Source organism: Pezoporus wallicus, unplaced genomic scaffold, assembly GCF_028554395.1.
Source record: "Pezoporus wallicus isolate ANWC-B61680 ecotype Strahan unplaced genomic scaffold, APGP_CSIRO_Pwel_v1 contig_3817, whole genome shotgun sequence".
NCBI classification, from domain to species: Eukaryota; Metazoa; Chordata; class Aves; order Psittaciformes; family Psittacidae; genus Pezoporus; species Pezoporus wallicus.
Window position 1 is genome coordinate 7,696,672 of NW_026635157.1, and position 18,145 is coordinate 7,714,816.

General features: G+C 39.4%; 1 protein-coding gene across 5 annotated transcripts in view; it reads right to left on the reverse strand.

The window, feature by feature from the left end:
* Positions 1 to 18,145, reverse strand: part of PDE7B (phosphodiesterase 7B) — a 174,516-nt gene that overhangs the window by 9,675 nt on the left and 146,696 nt on the right. For all 5 annotated transcript variants that reach the window (XM_057407869.1, XM_057407887.1, XM_057407860.1 and 2 more), the window contains 5 exons: positions 10,885 to 11,036; positions 9,576 to 9,639; positions 7,372 to 7,467; positions 5,583 to 5,683; positions 3,998 to 4,129 (listed from right to left, as the gene is read on the reverse strand). In XM_057407869.1, coding sequence (XP_057263852.1) covers positions 3,998 to 4,129; positions 5,583 to 5,683; positions 7,372 to 7,467; positions 9,576 to 9,639; positions 10,885 to 11,036 — 545 coding nt within the window. The remainder of the gene's footprint in view (positions 1 to 3,997; positions 4,130 to 5,582; positions 5,684 to 7,371; positions 7,468 to 9,575; positions 9,640 to 10,884; positions 11,037 to 18,145) is intronic.

The following is an 18,145-nucleotide window of genomic DNA, read 5'->3' on the forward strand; positions in this document are numbered from 1 at the left end:
CTAAGTACATCAGGATGGACTTTTGCACCCCTAAACTCTGACCAAGAAAAATAAGAGAATGCAATAGGACATAACAACAGATTTTTTGCTTCTTTTACCTCCCCAGTGGAGCTGAATCCTGCTCCCAACAGTCACCCCAAGCCCTACCTACCTACCATCTTCCTACCCTAATGTAAATTAGACATATTCTGCCTGTCAGCTTTATTTTTTGGGAAGCCTTACGTTTGTTTAAGACAGTGCCTGTATGCATCCATAGAGGGTAATTCCCTAGTCTGACTGCACCCTTGAAACATCCCAACTGGGGAAATCCCCCTCAGAGCACCCTGTGCCCCCACATCCTGTCCAGCATGGCAGTGTTCCTTGCTGGGAGGGAATGCTTCAGCAGCAGCTACCTCCACTAGGGAATTGCCTTTCATGGATGCAGTTGCTCTTTGGCCACGCTGAAGGCCAGCCTGAATAGGGCTGAGTGTGTAGACATCCAAGAATTTTCTTGCATCCAACTAATAATTACTCAAAAGAAAAAGCAAACTCAAGTATCCATCTCAGAGTATTTCAAATTCTGTAAGTTTTTGCTCTTTGCCTGTTGCTATAGGGGGAACTTAAACTGAAGCTGCTGCACTGTCTAGTGGAGGAGAGAAAAGAAAAGGTCAAATTAACAAGCAGCAACTGAGCATGAAGTCATATGACTCCCTCTTAAATGTAAGCAGCCAGAATCCTTGGAGCTGCTGACAATAATTAGTAGAGTCAGCTATTCCACCTAGGAACACTCTACTGCCTTATTAAGACTAATTGCCATGAGCTACCTGATTGCCTAGGCTGGTGGGGAGATAACCCATGCAGGGAAAAGTCTATGTGCCAGCCTGCAGATTGGGGTTCTTAGCTCTGCTTGCCCATAATTTTCCTTTTTTTTTAAACTTAGTAGCTCAGGTTTGCTTTAAAGGCTGCATACTAGGAAGCCTCTGTCACATCTAATGCTTAAAACTACTGGACTGCTATAACAGAAGGCTTCAGGACTGTGATGAAAAAATGTTGGGTTTTTTTTTTTTTTCTTTTTTTTTTTTTTTTTTTTTTTACTTAGACCATCACATAATCTCCAATCTGTGCTTTTCCCTGAGCCACTCAAACCACCACACTTGACACATTTGGAAAAGACTAATAACTTTAAGAGAAGACTATTTTCTAGGTACAGAGAAGACTTCCATTTCAATTCAGAGTGGAAGGGAATTTAAATTTCTTTCAATCTGGTCATCTATTCTTAGTCACTGAGCAATTGGATTAGCTACACAATATTAAATCCCTGGAAATGATATTTTAATTAGAAATTTAAGTAATGCTTAGTCTGATCAAGGACTTCTCAATCTCATGCTCTGCCAGGGAGGAGGGGCACAAGAAGCCAGGAGGAAGCAGAGACAGGACACCTGCCCCAAGCTAGCCAAAGGGGTATTCCATACCACCGCATGTCATGCTCAGTATATAAACTGGGGGGAGGCATCCTGAAGTCCCAGACTGCTGCTCAGGTTGGTCTGGGTATCTGTCAGTGGCTGGTGAGCAATTGTATTGTGCATCACTTGTGTTTATTGTTTGCTTTTCCCTTCCCTTTTTAGTTTCATATTCTCTCCCTTTGTTACTTCCATTATTATTATTATTATTATTATGAGGAGGAGGAGGAGGAGTAGTTTTATATTATACCTTAGTTATTGGACTGTTCTTATCTCAGCCTGTGGGGTTTACATTCCTTCGATTCTCCTCCCCATCCTGCCTTGGGGGGGGGGGGGGGACAAGGAGGGGTTGAGTGAGAGGCTGCGTGGTGCTGAGTTACCAGCTGGGCTTAAACCATGACACCTTGTTTTGCAAAATTTTTCTTCCCAGATGTAAAGTTCTAATTTAAATGTACAAACAATCACATGCAAAGAGACACCATAAACAAATAACCCTTAGCCTCAGTTACTACTGTTTCAGTGAAAAAAGTCTGCCAGCTATGTTTAAACTTACTTTTGTTTGATCATTTTTCTGGTTAGTCCCAGCACTTCTGTGGCTCTGCTACTTAAAAACCAAAAATACTAGAACTTTTTTGTTTCTGTTTCAAGCACATGTTAAAGCACTAATATTGAGAAGAATATAACTTATTGTTTTCAAGACTATTCACTGAACCTAAATTTTTGACTGGAAACATTTTCAGCTAAACTTTTTCCAGCATTGTTATTTTTACTGGCATCCATTTACTGCATACTACTAAAATCTTCAGAAACAATCTGGGATCAATTTCAGATAAAATAAGTCAAACTTACCACTGAAGGTCCCTAAATAGGATACTTATCAGTCACATTTGCTGTTGAAAGATTGCATTTTCTGTATTGTCAGTGCCTTTCTAACCAACATTTGAAAGTATATTCAAGCCCAGTTAGCTGAGCAGAAACCACCTTTCCAAGATACTAATATTTTAGCTACATTTCTTTCACAATAGTCTGAATTTTCATCCTAATCATATATTACTGTTTCCCACTATGAATTTGAGAGGAGTTGTATACATTTTCAGAGGACCAGGGGCTTTGTGGAATGGCTCTACCCACTCCTCTTCCAAGGACCCTTAACATAACCTTGCCAAAGTCCCCTGGTTTAGTCCCTGGCTTTTCTCCCTCCCTACTCAGCTGGCCTGATAGAAGAGACTAGAGCAAAACACACCAGACACGTGTGTGTATGAATTCATAAACTGCATCAGCTTGTGACGAGTCACAAAGTTTTAAGTGTCTAAGCACCACTGTGCCCTGGCCGGGGTTCCCACTGTACAGACTGCTTCCTTTTCTCAGGGCAGGATAGCTGCATTTCTTATGGGAAAACCCAAACGTTGCTTGAGTAGGGAAAAACAAGAGAGAATCTCTTCAAGCAGTAAGCACATCACAGCAAACTCTCAATTTCCTAAGTATGTGTAAAAAGGTATGTAACTATTAGTGAATCCTCAGTTATTCATCTAAACTTGGGATACTCTGTTTCTGACACCCTGTTACAAAGGATGAAGCTGACTCTTCCAAAGGCTAGAAATCAATACCACCTCCATTTATTGCTACAAATTACAGTGATTTATGGCATTGCTCCAGCACGTATATGTAAGTATAATGTACAGAACAGAGATGTGCATACATAGTAACGTATACATGCATGCAAAGATTATACACATAGAACAGCTGTGGATAAAATCCAGAGCTACAGTGACTGCCAGAGGCCAGAACTACAAATATACTCAAAAAGGACCACAAAAGTCAGGGCAGGATGGGAGGGTATCTGTTTTTGTTTCAGGAAGTCTTCTACCCATGTTTGCCAGAGCTGGGAGGACATATACCAGGTGAAGGACCAATCTACACTTATCTCAGGCCTATGTTTCTCTCTGAGATCTTTCACTGACTGCTGTTAGAAACAGGATAATGGTCTAGACAGCCTGTGGTGTGACTTGGTGTCTGTTTTTAAGTTCTTTGTATCTCCAGGCATATTAGGGTCAATAGCTACAATTTTTCCTTTGGTTTCCTCTATCTTCTTTTTTCTTTTTTTTTTTTTTTAAATTGCAGTATTCATTAAGTGTTTAATTTTACTAGAACCACATGAAGTAAGCTTGTTTTGATGCAATGCCAATTTAGAACATGCCTGCTGCTTACTTGCTCACTGAAGGAAGAAGAAATACAAATTGTCTTGCTATGATTTTAAATCTCTTACCCACCGTCCCTTACCCCAGGTGATCCACAGAAGAAATAACCTAGGCAGCCAACTTGGTTTAAACATGCTCAACAAAATCTGACATTTCCACCTTCCTTATCATGTGTATCAGCTCTGCTGTTAAGAAGGACACCCAGTGCTGAACTTAACTGAAATTGTCCAGGTTCTGAAGTGCAGGTTGATTTGATCAACATCCCTCTGCCACCAGATTTTGGCATTAAAGTTCACTGCAAATTGCTTAGACTCTCTTTGACATCATTTTACATATTATCAACTCGATGAGCAGTTTTACCTGGTACAGGCTGGCAAGGTGGTGTTTAGTTTTAATCAGAAAGGGTTGGTTGACCCCCGGATGATCCACGTCATGGGCTGCAGCAGCCAGCAGTCCGAGCATGATGTCCAACGGGGTGAGGAAGTTGGCAAGCTGAATGACACACATTAATCACAACAAGAACATGAACAGCAAATACCTTTTTTTTTTTTCTTTTGGCAAATAAGCCAATCAGCTGACATCGTGGCATTGCTCAGTTTTGAAGGCTTTTGTACACAAATGTCAAATATTTAATAAATTTTGTAAACAACATTTTAAAGGTGACTGTTGAACAAACATCTATAAAGATATCAGACTATATTACTCATATTTTATTATAGTTTTTGTTATCATCATTCATGGCATTATAGGGATTGTTGTTATAGAAGTGCTTGAGCACAGTCTAAAAGCTTCAGTTTAAAAAAGTAAGTATTCTAGCAGATTGGTGTACGTTAGCATACATGATAAGAGCTCTGTTTCACACCGTGTTTAGTAATACCAACAGTACATCAGGCTTCATTTTTGTAGTGCAGCACTGTGTTGTAAAATGCAGTTTGTAAACTTTTGAAATTTCAAACTTGGCTGTTAGCAACTTCAGTTCAAATATAAGTACTTTACTGGAACGTAATTTAATTTTCTAGCTGCAGACATCCACATTTGAAAACCTGCCCAGATTTTTTTCTTCTATACCACTTATCATTCAGAAGCAAATTTTGTTATCATTGGCGAGGAAGAAAAAAAAAAGAAGTCTTGGCATTTTCTGTTTCTCATGGTGACGTAGTTATTACCGGCCTGATGAGTCTGTACAGAGTACAGCATTCTGAGGTGAGAAATGAAAAGCAGTGTGGTACTCTGGATGTTGGCTGTCCTTCACACTTCTTGACAGAAGGCACTCGCAGATCTTGCAGGAGATGGAAATACAAGAAAGCTCTAGCCTGCTCCTGTCCTCATTTACCATTACTATATTCTGGCCTAACAATTTGCTAATTCTAGCAGAACTTCCTTTCACTTAAATTAAGCCAGGAAAGATTAGCTATATTGTTATACTGTGGCTCAGCATTACAGTATTATGGTGCATTCCAGTAACACATAAAGCAACGTCATATCCTCATGTTGTGAGGGCTTGCTGAAGCTGCTGTTTACTCATACAGAGGATACCCTTGCAACAGACCCAGTCTAAAGGACTGTCCCCTTTTCTGGTGTTGCCCTGCCCGATTTGTTATTTTGAAATACTGATGTGAGAGGCTTATGTCCTGAGGCACGGGCATGCGTTGCCTTCTGCTGGCTCTGATGGAAGGACTGCAGCCACTGGTGGGGGGCTGGTACACATGGTCATGGCAGCTCATTCAGCATCGGTTTGATACATCACCTGCATGATGTGAAGTGACTAGTATCTTGTTTGAAATGTCTGCAGTCTGTAGCTGGCTCTGCTATTGACTGGTTGTTGACTTCAAGCCCGCAAACATTTTCTGCTACCTAAAAATAGCTGCTTTTATATTTTCTTTTCAATCTTGGGGAAACAAATTGAGAATTATCTGAAAGCAAAATAAGTGTGAAAGGTCATTACCTTGGGCTCCCTCAGATAGCAGTGCATAGCTTGGGTGACATCAGCAGCATGGACAGCATTGTGGTACGGGTTTTGGCTATGGTAATCTTCTTGAACCATAACTGAGAACCAAAACAGAAAACAAAGATCCTTTTGTCTCTGAATACCACGGCCACAAGTGGGAACTGGATTTAAAGTACAATTGAGGTTTTGCAGTCAACTACCTAAGGAGTTTCTTCAAATAGCTGTAGCTTACTTAGACTGGTGCTCTTATTGGGATACCTTTAAACAAAAAATGAATGACAGGATTTGTGAGGCCCAAGGGGATATACCAGGTCTAGTTAATAAATCAACTCTTTCTTACCTTAGTGAAGGCTCTCATTCAGGAGTAAAATAAATAAGGAAGAGAGGCAAATTCATCCACAACGGAGTGTAATTATTTAGGCTGGTGTCATAAGGGAGTAATATGTCATTAAGGCAGTACCACCTATTTTACAGCAGCAGGAGGCGAGGCCCTGATATCCTGGCATCATTTGTTATTTGAGTGACTTAACTACAGTCAAAGGCATTCCTACATCCTCCAGGCAGAGAATCAAAAGATACAGCTTTGGAGTATTTGGAGCAAAATCCTGTGATAATTTTAGTCACGTCTATGTGTTAATTTTAAAACACCACTCACTCATATTTTGGTTTGCAGTGCTGGAACTGGTCCAGCTGGACCAGAAGCACCAATCTTTTAACTCTCAGCTTTCGCTTGTACAGAAAATCATCGAGGTGTGCGCTTCAGACTCATATGTTCCTCAAGACAGTACCTGCACCATTAGGTGGTCTTAGGGCAAGAGCACATGAACACTGTAAACTGCAGGTGGTCTTGCCCAAAGCACTCTCCTAGACACTATCAAATTAATCAAAGAGAAAGGTAATGGGCAAATTTCCCATGGCACTTATCACCAGCATGGGGGACGCCAAAGAAAGTCCCAGCCTTCAGTTTGTTTCCAGCTCCACAGGCATCTGAAGTTACGGTGGGTAATCCTTTAAACCCTGAGTACCACTAGCTCTAATTATCTGAGTGTCCACTTCATGGCTGCCCACAGGAGTGACAAACAGCAGGGAGATTCTGTCTGTCTCCACACTGGAGGAATGCTTTCCAAAAGCGACAATTAGGCAGTCTTAAAGAAGAGACCCTGCCTTGGAAACTCCGCCTCACAGCCTAGCAAACCGGCGTTCAGCTGCATTCAAAACATGATGCAAAATGTAATTGATTTTGGCCAATTTCTTCTTTTGGTTCACTGACAGCATGGGGCTAATGTTTCGGTTGGCAGTAACAGCAGCAGGGGCTTTCATCAACACTATTCAGTGCAGACAGCTTGATATAATTTGTTAAATTTTGCACATAAGCTTTTAACTGCCCTGGGTCTCAGTGGTCTGTTAGTCACTAACATAATTACACTGCACCACAATTATAATGTGCATGGGTAGGTTCTGCAATGTCTGTCTGTCTGTGTGGGCCTGCTTGGCTGGCCACATCTCTGCATGGCATACTTTTCTTAAAAACACCAGTGCAACTGTGGTACTGGGATGCTTCAGCCCAATGCAGAGCCTTTTGAAGTCCCTCCATTGAGTTAATAAATACTGAACCATATACCTGAGTGCCTGTAAATTGTGTATTAATATATATCACACAAATGTTTTACCGAAACATTTGCAGCAACATAACGATTTTACACAGGGAGACCAAGCCAGTGCTTTCTTTGATGCCCTACTTAAGCTGTAAACTGCATTTAAAGATGGCTTTGAGGTGAGTACTTACCTAAAAACCTGTGTAATGTAACCATGTCTAACTGGAAATGGTGAATAAGTCCATGCACATTGAAGAGGTGACAAAGCAGTGTTACAAGACTGTTTCCTAAAAGCAGAAAGGAACAGCTGTTAGATTCCCTTAACACGTAGCTACAAAACAAGCAAGACTAAGAATCTTGGTAATTTTCTATTAGCCAGCTCCTACCATCTTAGTGATAACACACTCAAAAGTGTCACTATAAAGCTACTCAAAAGTATCTTACATAAATTACCCCTGTATATAAACAAGATTTGAGGGTATGGCTGTAGTGGTGGAGTGTGTCCTGGGTTCAGCAGTAGCAGCCATTTTTCTCCTTCTTGGTAGCTGGTGCAGTGCAGTGTTTTGACTTTCAGCCTGGGAACAGAGCTGATAGTAATGTTTTGCTATGGCCAAGGACTTTGTGAGTCTCATGCTCTGCCAGGGAGGAGGGGAAGCCGGGAGGAGGCAGAGACAGGACACCTGACCCAAGCTAGCCAAAGAGGTATTCCATACCACAGCACGTCATGCCCAGGATGTAACTGGGAGTTAGCCGGAAGGGCTGGGGACTGCAGGGTTGGAGGAGGTATGGGTCAGAGCTTGGTCAGGGTGGGAGGGCGAGTTATCGGTCGACTGGTAGTGAGATGTTGTATTCTCTTCCCTTGTTATTTCCTTTATCATTATTATCATTGGTGGTAGCAGTAGTGATTTGTGTTATACCTTAGTTACTAAACTGTTCTTATCTCAACCCGTGGGAGTTGCATTCTTTTGATTCTCCTCTCCGTCCCTCTGGGAGTAGGGAGAGGGAAAGAAGGGGGGGAGTGAGTGAACAAGTTACCTGACTGGGTTTAAACCACGACAAGTGCCATTCTTGTCTCTAGATGCCGTAAGGTCACATTTGCTGTTTCAATTTGATGCAGAAGGCAAACTGACATGGTTTTAACTGGAAAACTTCTGACAGGCTTGTCTGAGAACCACATCACCTTCCTAAGCCAGGTCTACCTCCAGAAACCACAGAAAGGAGAATGGCTTTTCTGCCACTTCAGTTTGCTATATTTTAATAATTGATTACTCAGAAATCAGCAGTTTGTAGCTCAATTACAACTGCATCTCATAACAATGATGCAGACAGGAAACACGAATTGCACCAGTTACGGTCTCCAGTTCCACTGTAGTGTTAAATCTGTCCTTATTGTGAACCCAATACTGGGGACACTAGCAAAATTGTGCCTAACTAGTATTATATGATCAAATATACATACACAGGGTATTTTTAAAAGTTTGCACTGCAAAATTCAACAGCAGTGCTTCCAGAAAAGTTAGAAAAAACCACCCAAACCAACCAAAACATAAAACATAAAAACAGTGCTTGAAGGGAGTCTTTTCTTATTTAATGTAACTCAGGAAAGAAAATAAATAGATGTATGAAGAGTACATGGAAGCTTACTTGGCCTGAGCTACTGAACAGGGGTGCAGAAAGGTAATTTAGAAGAATTATGCTTTTGCTCCCCTTGCCATTTGCAGTCCCACCCATTCTTCACTGCTAGTCACTCAGTTGAATTACTCTCTAAACCAACCTTTTTCTACACCTTCTTCCCCTTCCAAACCTAATTAGATTGGGGGTGAGGAATGAGAAATCTCCTTCCTAAGAAAGCAGAAATGTGTGATCATGGCCTCTTTAGTCAGTTACCTGATCAAGAGGTATTGCCTAGACATTGGGGTGTGTGTGGTGTTACAGGCATATATTTAGACAAAACATTTCACAGATTTTTACTTTCTTAACGAATTTCCTAATTTTTGCTGATGAACAGAAGTAAGGATATCTTTAGTTGAAGGTATATCATATTGATAGAAATTGACTGATTATCGACATCTGAAGTTATTGACCAATGTATTCAATAGGTATATTTAAAGTACTTTTGGAATTTCCCAGGTAAGGAAACTGAAACACCTCCTTGAAAAGGAGACCATAACAAATGCAGGAGATTAGGTAAATACAAAACCACACTCTAAACATTACCCTAGTGTTCAGGAAAAGCCTGAAAATGTTCAAGGATATGATCTGAAGAGAAGTTGATTGTGTGTAATTTCTCTTCAGTAATCTAAACTGGAAATGTTTAGCAATCAATTAATTAGGGATTTTTAGAACAGTGATATGTGAGAGACACTAAAAGAAAACATTTTTGAAAATTACTTACCATTTGTCAAGCGGTCAAACAAGAAAATGTCAAAATCCCACATTCCCACTTTGGACAGCATATGCTACAAAAAACAAATATGAAAAGGCAAATGACTGGTATGTCAAACTGTAAAGCAGATATAAATTATTATTCTACGTTCATCAATTATAGGATTGATTGCTGCTGCTTTCAAGTTTTGTTTGGGAAAGCTATAGAGATATATTTGAAATATCAGGCATCAGGAACTAAGTTTACCTCTACTGCATAAAAACCTGTATCATTTGCACTTCTAACTGAGGAGGTTTTGAACTTGACACTAAAACTACTTTCTAAATAGAGCTTAAAACATGGAATAATACAAATCAAAATATTATGAAAATATTCCCTTTTATTGCACAACTTTTTCTTGTTCTTTCGTGTCCCCAAATCAATTCAGTACAAATTCTCTTAGGTTTTTATTACAGTAAAACACAATCTTAGCTCTCACAGTGAATATGAATTACATTTTGCTAAACAAACCAATACAGAGGAATAGCTTTTATAAACTAAGATAAAGTGCTTCTGTGAAGCCCACTCAGCCATGCATAAGAATCTATCATTATCACCATATACAGTATTTTTACAGCTACATCAGTCCAGTCAAGAGAATGAGTCTGGACTAACTGTATGACCTATGTGTGAATGAAATGTGTGTTCACTCCCATAGTTTAATCTATATTCAAACCAGTTCTGGATTCTTAATTACTTTTTAACACCTGATTTGTAATCTTCTCTTGCAGAGAATAAGAATTGCCTAGGCTCACAATCCCAATCAATTGTCCAAGTTTTGTTAGAAAATACCATCCAAAGTAAGTATGAAAGCTGTAAAATAAGAGAACAGTATTTTGATTCTTGTGAAGTTCTTTACAGTGACTGTTCCTTGTTTCCTAGTCTTTGCCATTATGGAGAGCTATTCTGGGTTGCCTAATAGCTGCTCCATACCAGCTGAGAGATAGTTGTCTTGTTTCAAGTGGATGAACTAAATCCTGTCTCAAGGCCACCCTTACTTAAATTGGTGACTTAGCCAGGGATCCTTCACTCTTTAATAAATCCAGATTATAATTTCAGTTGACAGAATATGAAAATGCTGAATACATTTAGACGCTTTCTTGTTGCTTTGAGACTAAGCCTTTAAAGCTGTAACTGTAAAAGAGGAATTGACAGCCTGCTGTGAGGCAGGCAAGTAACGTAGGTCATTTAAGAAAGATTAGCCATACATTTGTTTATCTGAAGACTGAAACAAACCCAACACTCTCTGGAGAAATGGAGATGTGGAAACCTGCCTTACCCTTGCTTGCCCAAGGTAGTCCTCATCCAGTAGGTACAGAGAGGCTTGTGGTACAATTCCACGCAGTAACCGGGATGCATGGAAATACCTCTGGAAACTTAACAGTCTTTTCACTTTCTTCTTGGTGCCAATTTCCCCTGAAAGTGTAGAATCTGTGAAAAGCAAGCAGTACCAAAACCATGAAAACCCAAGACGAAGGATGACATTCTCAATTAATGGGAGAAATAGCAAAGACTTTAAAATAGCAAAAAATTGTAAAGTTCACGCCTCTTGCCAATCTACATGAAGAATTCAAATTCCTGCATTTCAGCATAATATAAATGTTTATTTCAGAAAGGATATATGTTCCAATAAAAAAAAGTACTAAAGTGAGCCTTGGAATATCTGAATTCAGTACACTGCCTGCCACGGACTTTAATGTGATCTAGGCTATGTCACTGGGGTTGATATATCACCTAACTAGCTGTCTACAGGGAGCCTAAATGACTAGGCAGAGTCAGGTATGGAAAAGCTGCTCCTAGTCTTCTGTGCCTCTGTTCCCTAGCTATACAATTGAAAATAGCATTAGCTTGCCACCTCACAGGACTGTCACTGGAACATATTAAAATTACATAGTGCTAGCATACAAGGTGATCTTCAATATAAAACCAAAAAAGTGACACCAGAAGAGACATCAAAATACAGTTTAAAAGCACAGATGTAAGACCCACTTTTGGAAAATGAGAAAATGGAGAGAAAGAAGCAAGAATAGGTTAATAATCCTATTGTCTGGTGCCCTTCCTACATATAAAGGCAAATTATAAACGACAGAAATATTTCAGTTCTACAATTAGGAAAGCAAGCATATTCAGGCAATACACGCTTTTCTGATTACACAAGAGAGCATGTTCTTTTTACTCAGTACGAGGACAATTCTAATTCCCTAATGCTGTATTAAGAGATTTTCATATAGGGCTAAATGTGGCACAAAAACAAAGGCAGTTTTTATACAGTGATTAAATCAGTAATTAGAGTAATTAAATAACCTTACTGTTAGTAAGAAAAATATGCAGGTTTCCTAAAAATGACTATAAATTTAGATAATTTCATCTGAACTTTTAACAGAACCTCACACGCAGTTGTGACGTTTTCATTTCACAGTCTGGTACAAGTTTTGGAAAACAGAAGGACAGAAACTGGACAGTTGTTTGAAGGTAGTAGGATTCAATGCAGTTTCATCTGTAAGAGGAACCTTGTAAGAAACTGAAGATTAAGCGCTCCTTTGAGAGAACAGTAATGATTGCTTCAGGTAAGAAGCTGCATAGCAATTTGCTGGATTTAAGGTTTAAAGAAAGGTTTAAGAACTCAGGAAAAACACCCACAGGCTTCAGATGACTCTTTATATTCTGCTGTTCCCTTTAATGAAAAAATGCTGAGCCTTTGTTCTGCTGTGAAATCAGGCTTGACTTTGTATGCTGGTTTTATGAGTAGTATTATTCTGAGAGATTTTTCAGAGAAGTCATTAAGGGTTTTTTTGGATCAGTATTTGAGTTCTCCAACAGCAGATGGGAGCACCTTCTGTAGCAAATCTCTTCCTTAGGTAATCTAACAGCTACTGAGCAACACAAACTCAGTAACAACACCACCACCAAAAAAAATACATAGCAAGTATCAATAATTAATGTATTTTCTTACGCCTGTAAGTCTCACACCTTTTGTGGGCAGCCCAAAGACGCCACTGAGTTTTAATAATGTAAAAGCACAAAATAATTTTACTGCAGCTTGACAAGCCATGTGTTTTCAAGAATGCGAACAGTAACAATGTCACTACTGTACCAGCCTGAAGGTTGGAGTTTCATTTATGATGTGCCAGCACCTGCCTTAATTCTCTCACACATTTTAAAAGCTGGAACAATTTCATGGCCCATTGAAGGAGTAACTAACATAGGTGCTAACAGTTACCCAGTGACAGCGTCATGTGGAGGAACTGGTAGGCTTGTTTTCACATTTCTTTGCATTTATATAGTGCTGCTAAGAGATTGCTAGCATTCAGCTTAATTCCTAGGTAACAAAACAGTCTTAAAACGAATTAACTTTTTAAACTTGTGTCAGCTGTTTCTCAACTTTCCAATTTTCCTAATTCCATCTTTGCCTCCAAACCATCACTACTTTCAGGTAACAAGTTTAAAGTATGGAAAAATTCCCTTTTGTACGTTAAAAATGAACAGCTGCTCCAACTGATTTTTATCTAAGTTAATATTTGGGTTTTTTTTCAGCTAAAGACAGAGAGCTACATTCCCCTAAACTCTCTTTAAAACTCACATGTAAGCATTGCTGTGGGGTGATCTGAAGGTGAAGGTTTGGCCCGAGTCCCAGCAAGCAGCTGTGTGTTGGATTATGAAGAAGTGGTCATTTTATCCTTTTGATTACCAGACTATTTCAGTAGCACAAATGCTTACCAAACGACAAACACATCAGGTTGAAATAAACGCTTGCTTATTTTGAAACTTATTTTCTGAATTGAACCATCAAACTTGTTGCCACTTCTTTGTCACAGTCCTCCATAAGGTTGTCATGGGTCTCAACCCTAATCATCGGCAGACAGTGTCTCTGAAACATTACTTGCTGCTTCAGTTGAGCACTGTATTACAACATATAATGCAAAAAGACTTTTCACAATAATCTTTTTTTCTGTATTTTGTGTTCTGTATTTTCATTCATAAGGGAAGAAGTTCATTATACTGATAAAGAATGGTAGGAGACATATTTTCAATATTGGGCTCCTGACAGAACAGCCCAAATCCTGCCGAGCAGACTATCCGCATGAAAACTCTGGATGTTGATTTAAAGGATATCATATTAATATTGAATCCTTTGGGTCATTTCAGTAATAATTGATTTGTCTATGAATCACAGGACTTGTCAGATGATTGCTATGACTCATAACAGATTATTATGACATCCACAATAATGAACCTTATTATGATGGTGTCTTGCATAAAAGTGCCCCTGCTAAGCACAACACATCCCAGACTATTATAATCTCATCAGCATTTTCTCTTTTGCCTCCCAAAATCAGTGTTAAACACAAAAATACAGCCATATGAAGTTGAGAGAAAAAGGATGGTTAAAAAGACGAACAAAAAGTGAAGAAGCTGAAAACGCAGGCTAAAATTCTGTCCTCAGCTCAGCAGTCACACCTGAATCTCCCAGCAGCCAAGAGCCATTCCTAACATGCGATCCACCAGCTGACACGAACTCAAGATGCATTTTTAAGATGAAATTCAGGGTTTACGTGAATGACTTACAGTAATACACTGAACACACCACTTCCTTACTGACAACTGTAAATCTCAATTTCAATTATAAATACAAAACTTCAGTGACAACACCTTATGTAAGTCATACAGTGACTTTGAAACATAAAGAGTTATTGATAGCTACTTCTGACTAGGTTAAATTGTATTACAAGTAAATGAATAAAAATATCATTGCAGATATCACTTGAACTTGTGCTATGGAATTATGGGGACTAAAACTTATGCTGTATTATCTAGTTAAAGAACACAAGCTGCAAGGCTCAAATGGGAAGACTTAGTAATTATGTTCAATTTTGAAATGAACATGAAAGACAAACAAAAATGTCTTTTGCTTACAGCCATAAAACTTCCCTTGAGAACTGTGTTTATCTTTAATCATCATGGCAACTTCTGAATTTTTTGTTTACCTAAAAAAAGCATGATCTTTATCTTTTCAAAGATGTCCATTCTCATATCCTGCAGAGTTACTGCCTAGCACAGTGGTTGGAGAGACCCTTCTTTGTATACTGAACACATTTATTGTATGAAATACATACACATATTGTATGAATTAAATACACATTTACAGAAGCATCTGTGTAAGCATTCCTCACAAAGCTTAATTTCTACCTCTAGACACACAAGGCAGCCTGAGCTCACAGCGTATCTTCTTTGCAGGCAGCAAAAGCGGTTGCATTTTTCTTTAGGTGATTTGATAGAGGTATACATACTATCAGGCCATGGATGATGTCTGGATACAGCACGTGGCCCTCAAGAGGTTAATAAGCTATAGGAATCAATGGTTGCTTTCTCTCTCCTAACAAAGTTCCTCCAGTTACACAGATCTGCTCACCTTAACACGATCTATGGCACACTATACCCCAAAATCTGTTATTTCAGGGAAATAGGTTTCCTGCACTAGGAACTGCTACCCGTTTTCTTTCATATTTCTTTTGCAGTGCTGCACTAGTGCATGCCCACAGGCAGTATGAATATAAAAATGACGGAGGTTATGTTAACAATGGTTGAGTTAACATCCAGAAACAATCACATAAATCAAATTTTGACAAGGATGTACTTAACACTGCAGCAGACATTCATTACATTGTTATTGTTATTTCAAAGTAAACAAACTTGGTTATACATTCAAATAAGGCTTTGAGTTTTCCTCCACAGTATCACCTTTTTTCATTTTACTGCACATCAGAGTACAATAAAAACAGGTCAACCAGCAGCTGAGTGGATAACATCAGGTTTATTAATTTTCAAAAGCCAACCAATTCAGAAGCAGAAAATGTTTTTTCCTCTTCTTTCCAAAAGGATGAAGAAGAAATCAGGTCCTCGAGCACCTGCCTTTGACTCATATGGTTCACAACACTCTTTTCCCTGTTCCAAGGATGCCGAAACATTCTGTACTCAGCTGCCGCTCTACAACTGTATGCCTGAAGAGTCAGGCAGGATTGGTAGAAAAGTGCTGGAATATCTGGAAGACAAGGTGAGAGGATCAGTCTTGCAATCTACTGTCCAGACATTTTGCAGACAGCAAGGACTGTGGGAAACAATTTGTCTCAAGTCCTATACATTACAGAGGTAATTTCCTGCACTGGTTCCTGCCTTGACAACTGATTAGAATGCTTTTATTTGAAAGCCCAAGAGGTATGTATGTGGCTTACGAGGAATAACTGGTGTTTGTCCAATTTTTGTGCGTCAAATCATGCCAGGCATTTAGATAACCTTTACTGAAGTCCTGTTTGGCATACTCATTGCGTGACTTGGTTGCTAACCTTTTCTTATGAAGAAGAGTGCATAGCACTGATGGTAGAATAAAACTGCTGTGCCTTCTTAATATCTTTTTACAATATGGATTTGTCATGTTATCCAAAAGACAACACCTTGAGTAGGGATGACTGAACTAGCACAGGTGATCTGAAAATTAATTCCAAACTTAGTATTTCGAATTTGAATTTTGGAGAAGGAGCTGGTAAACCAGAAGAACAGATAACCTCTTCTCTCTGCACTGTCTAGGTTTTCCTGTCACCTTGTACCTTGCAGTGGAAAAACCTTTTGGAAAGGCAACATTGCGGTTTTGAAGCAGGGCCTGAGAAAAAGCACAAAGCACCAGAAATCTATGTAAAAGTACAGTCACTTGAAAGCTTTCAGTCTAGTTAAACCACAACACTAGTGTAGAAGGATAGAGAAGATGAATATCCCAATTGTACTTCTTAATCATCTGTGGCTGCTGTGAGAAACTGGCATACAAGTTTGATGAAAAAATAGTAAGATTGTGTTACTTTTATCATATGATATACACTGGTGTCGTGGTTTAAACCCAGTCAGGCAATTCGTTCACTCACTTCCCCCCACTTCTTGCCCTCCCCCTGCTCCCGGAGGGACAGAGAGGAGAATCAAAAGAATGCAACTCCCACGGGATGAGATAAGAACAGTTTAGTAACTAAGGTATAACACAAATCACTACTGCTACCACCAGTGATAATAATGATAAAGGAAATAACAAGGGAAGAGAATACAACATCTCACCACCAGCCAACCGATAACTCACCCCCCAGGCCCGACCAAGCACCGACCCATACCTCCTCCAACCCTGCAGTCCCCTAGCCCTTCCGGCTAACTCCCAGTTACATCCTGGGCATGACGTGCTGTGGTATGGAATACCTCTTTGGCTAGCTTGGGTCAGGTGTCCTGTCTCTGCCTCCTCCCGGCTTCCCCTCCTCCCTGGCAGAGCATGAGGCTCAAAAGTCCTTGGCCAAACCAAAACATCGCTATCAGTTCTGTTCCCAGGCCGAAAGTCAAAACACAGCACTGCACCAGCTACCAAGAAGGAGAAACATGACTGTTACTGCTGAACCCAGGACAACTGGTCACTGCAATGAAGAAGAGAAGAGATGAACACCTTGCACTGTATCATATCTACAGATAAATGAGTGATGTACTGAAATCTTATAGATGTAGAAATCCTCATGAGACTTCCTCAAACTATATGGGAATCAAAAAAGTCTGTGTTACAAACATTTTGGTTTTCGTTTTTTAATGTCTAAACATGATTTGTTCCTTGACTTCTGATAAAATCCAGTGTTGGAGATCAATTGCTTTCTGTTAGCTCTATTGCTCATATGGGTTGCAACTGTATTATTTCTCTTTAAATGGGTAAACATATTTTTTCAATTAAGACAAGGCTGTGAGAAAGAGGGGCGCTCTGAACACATCAGAGAAAAGCAGAAAATCAGGAGTAAAACAAAAGATCTTTAAAATTTTCCACTTCAAGTCAAGAGTCCATTCTTCAACCACCTGCACAAGTGCACAAAAATCAGTGCAGAGCTCTGTTTACAGAAGAGGTGCTCATATGCTTCTTTGGCTAATATAGTTAATGAAATGTGAGAGATTCTGGGACACCAGCTTTCCAGGTCACCTTGCTGTGGGGTTTCCTTTTCTCTGAACATCACTTGAGGTGATGGTGCTTGTAACAGCTCAGTTTCCAAACCATAAAGTTCCTGCGCAATTGTTAGCATATTGAAGAATACCAGTTCTGTAGTTTCCCCCCACAGTCCCAATATATATTCCTTTTGATACTGTTTGAAAGAGACTACAGAACTTAAGGGTCATGCAGATTATCCCACTTATATACTGAATTATCCCATTACATGGACTAGGGAGAAACTAGGGTTTCAATGACCAGTTAGGTAACAGAATATTAATAACAGGAAGAAGAATAGATTAAATCAAAACTTCAGATTAATTTAGATGTGTTTTTCTTCATGATATGCAGCCTTTACTGGGGTCATCAATCATCTTTATGCAAACAAACATCTTGGTCTCTTTTATTAAGCCACCTACAAGTTCTTAGGAAATGGCATGTTGTATTCTATTTTGCCACAAAGTCATTATAATTTCAATATGAACCTTCACTTTGCCACTTCAATCTTCATATGGTAGCACAGCCAGGACTGTTTTTTCCTAAAACTGCA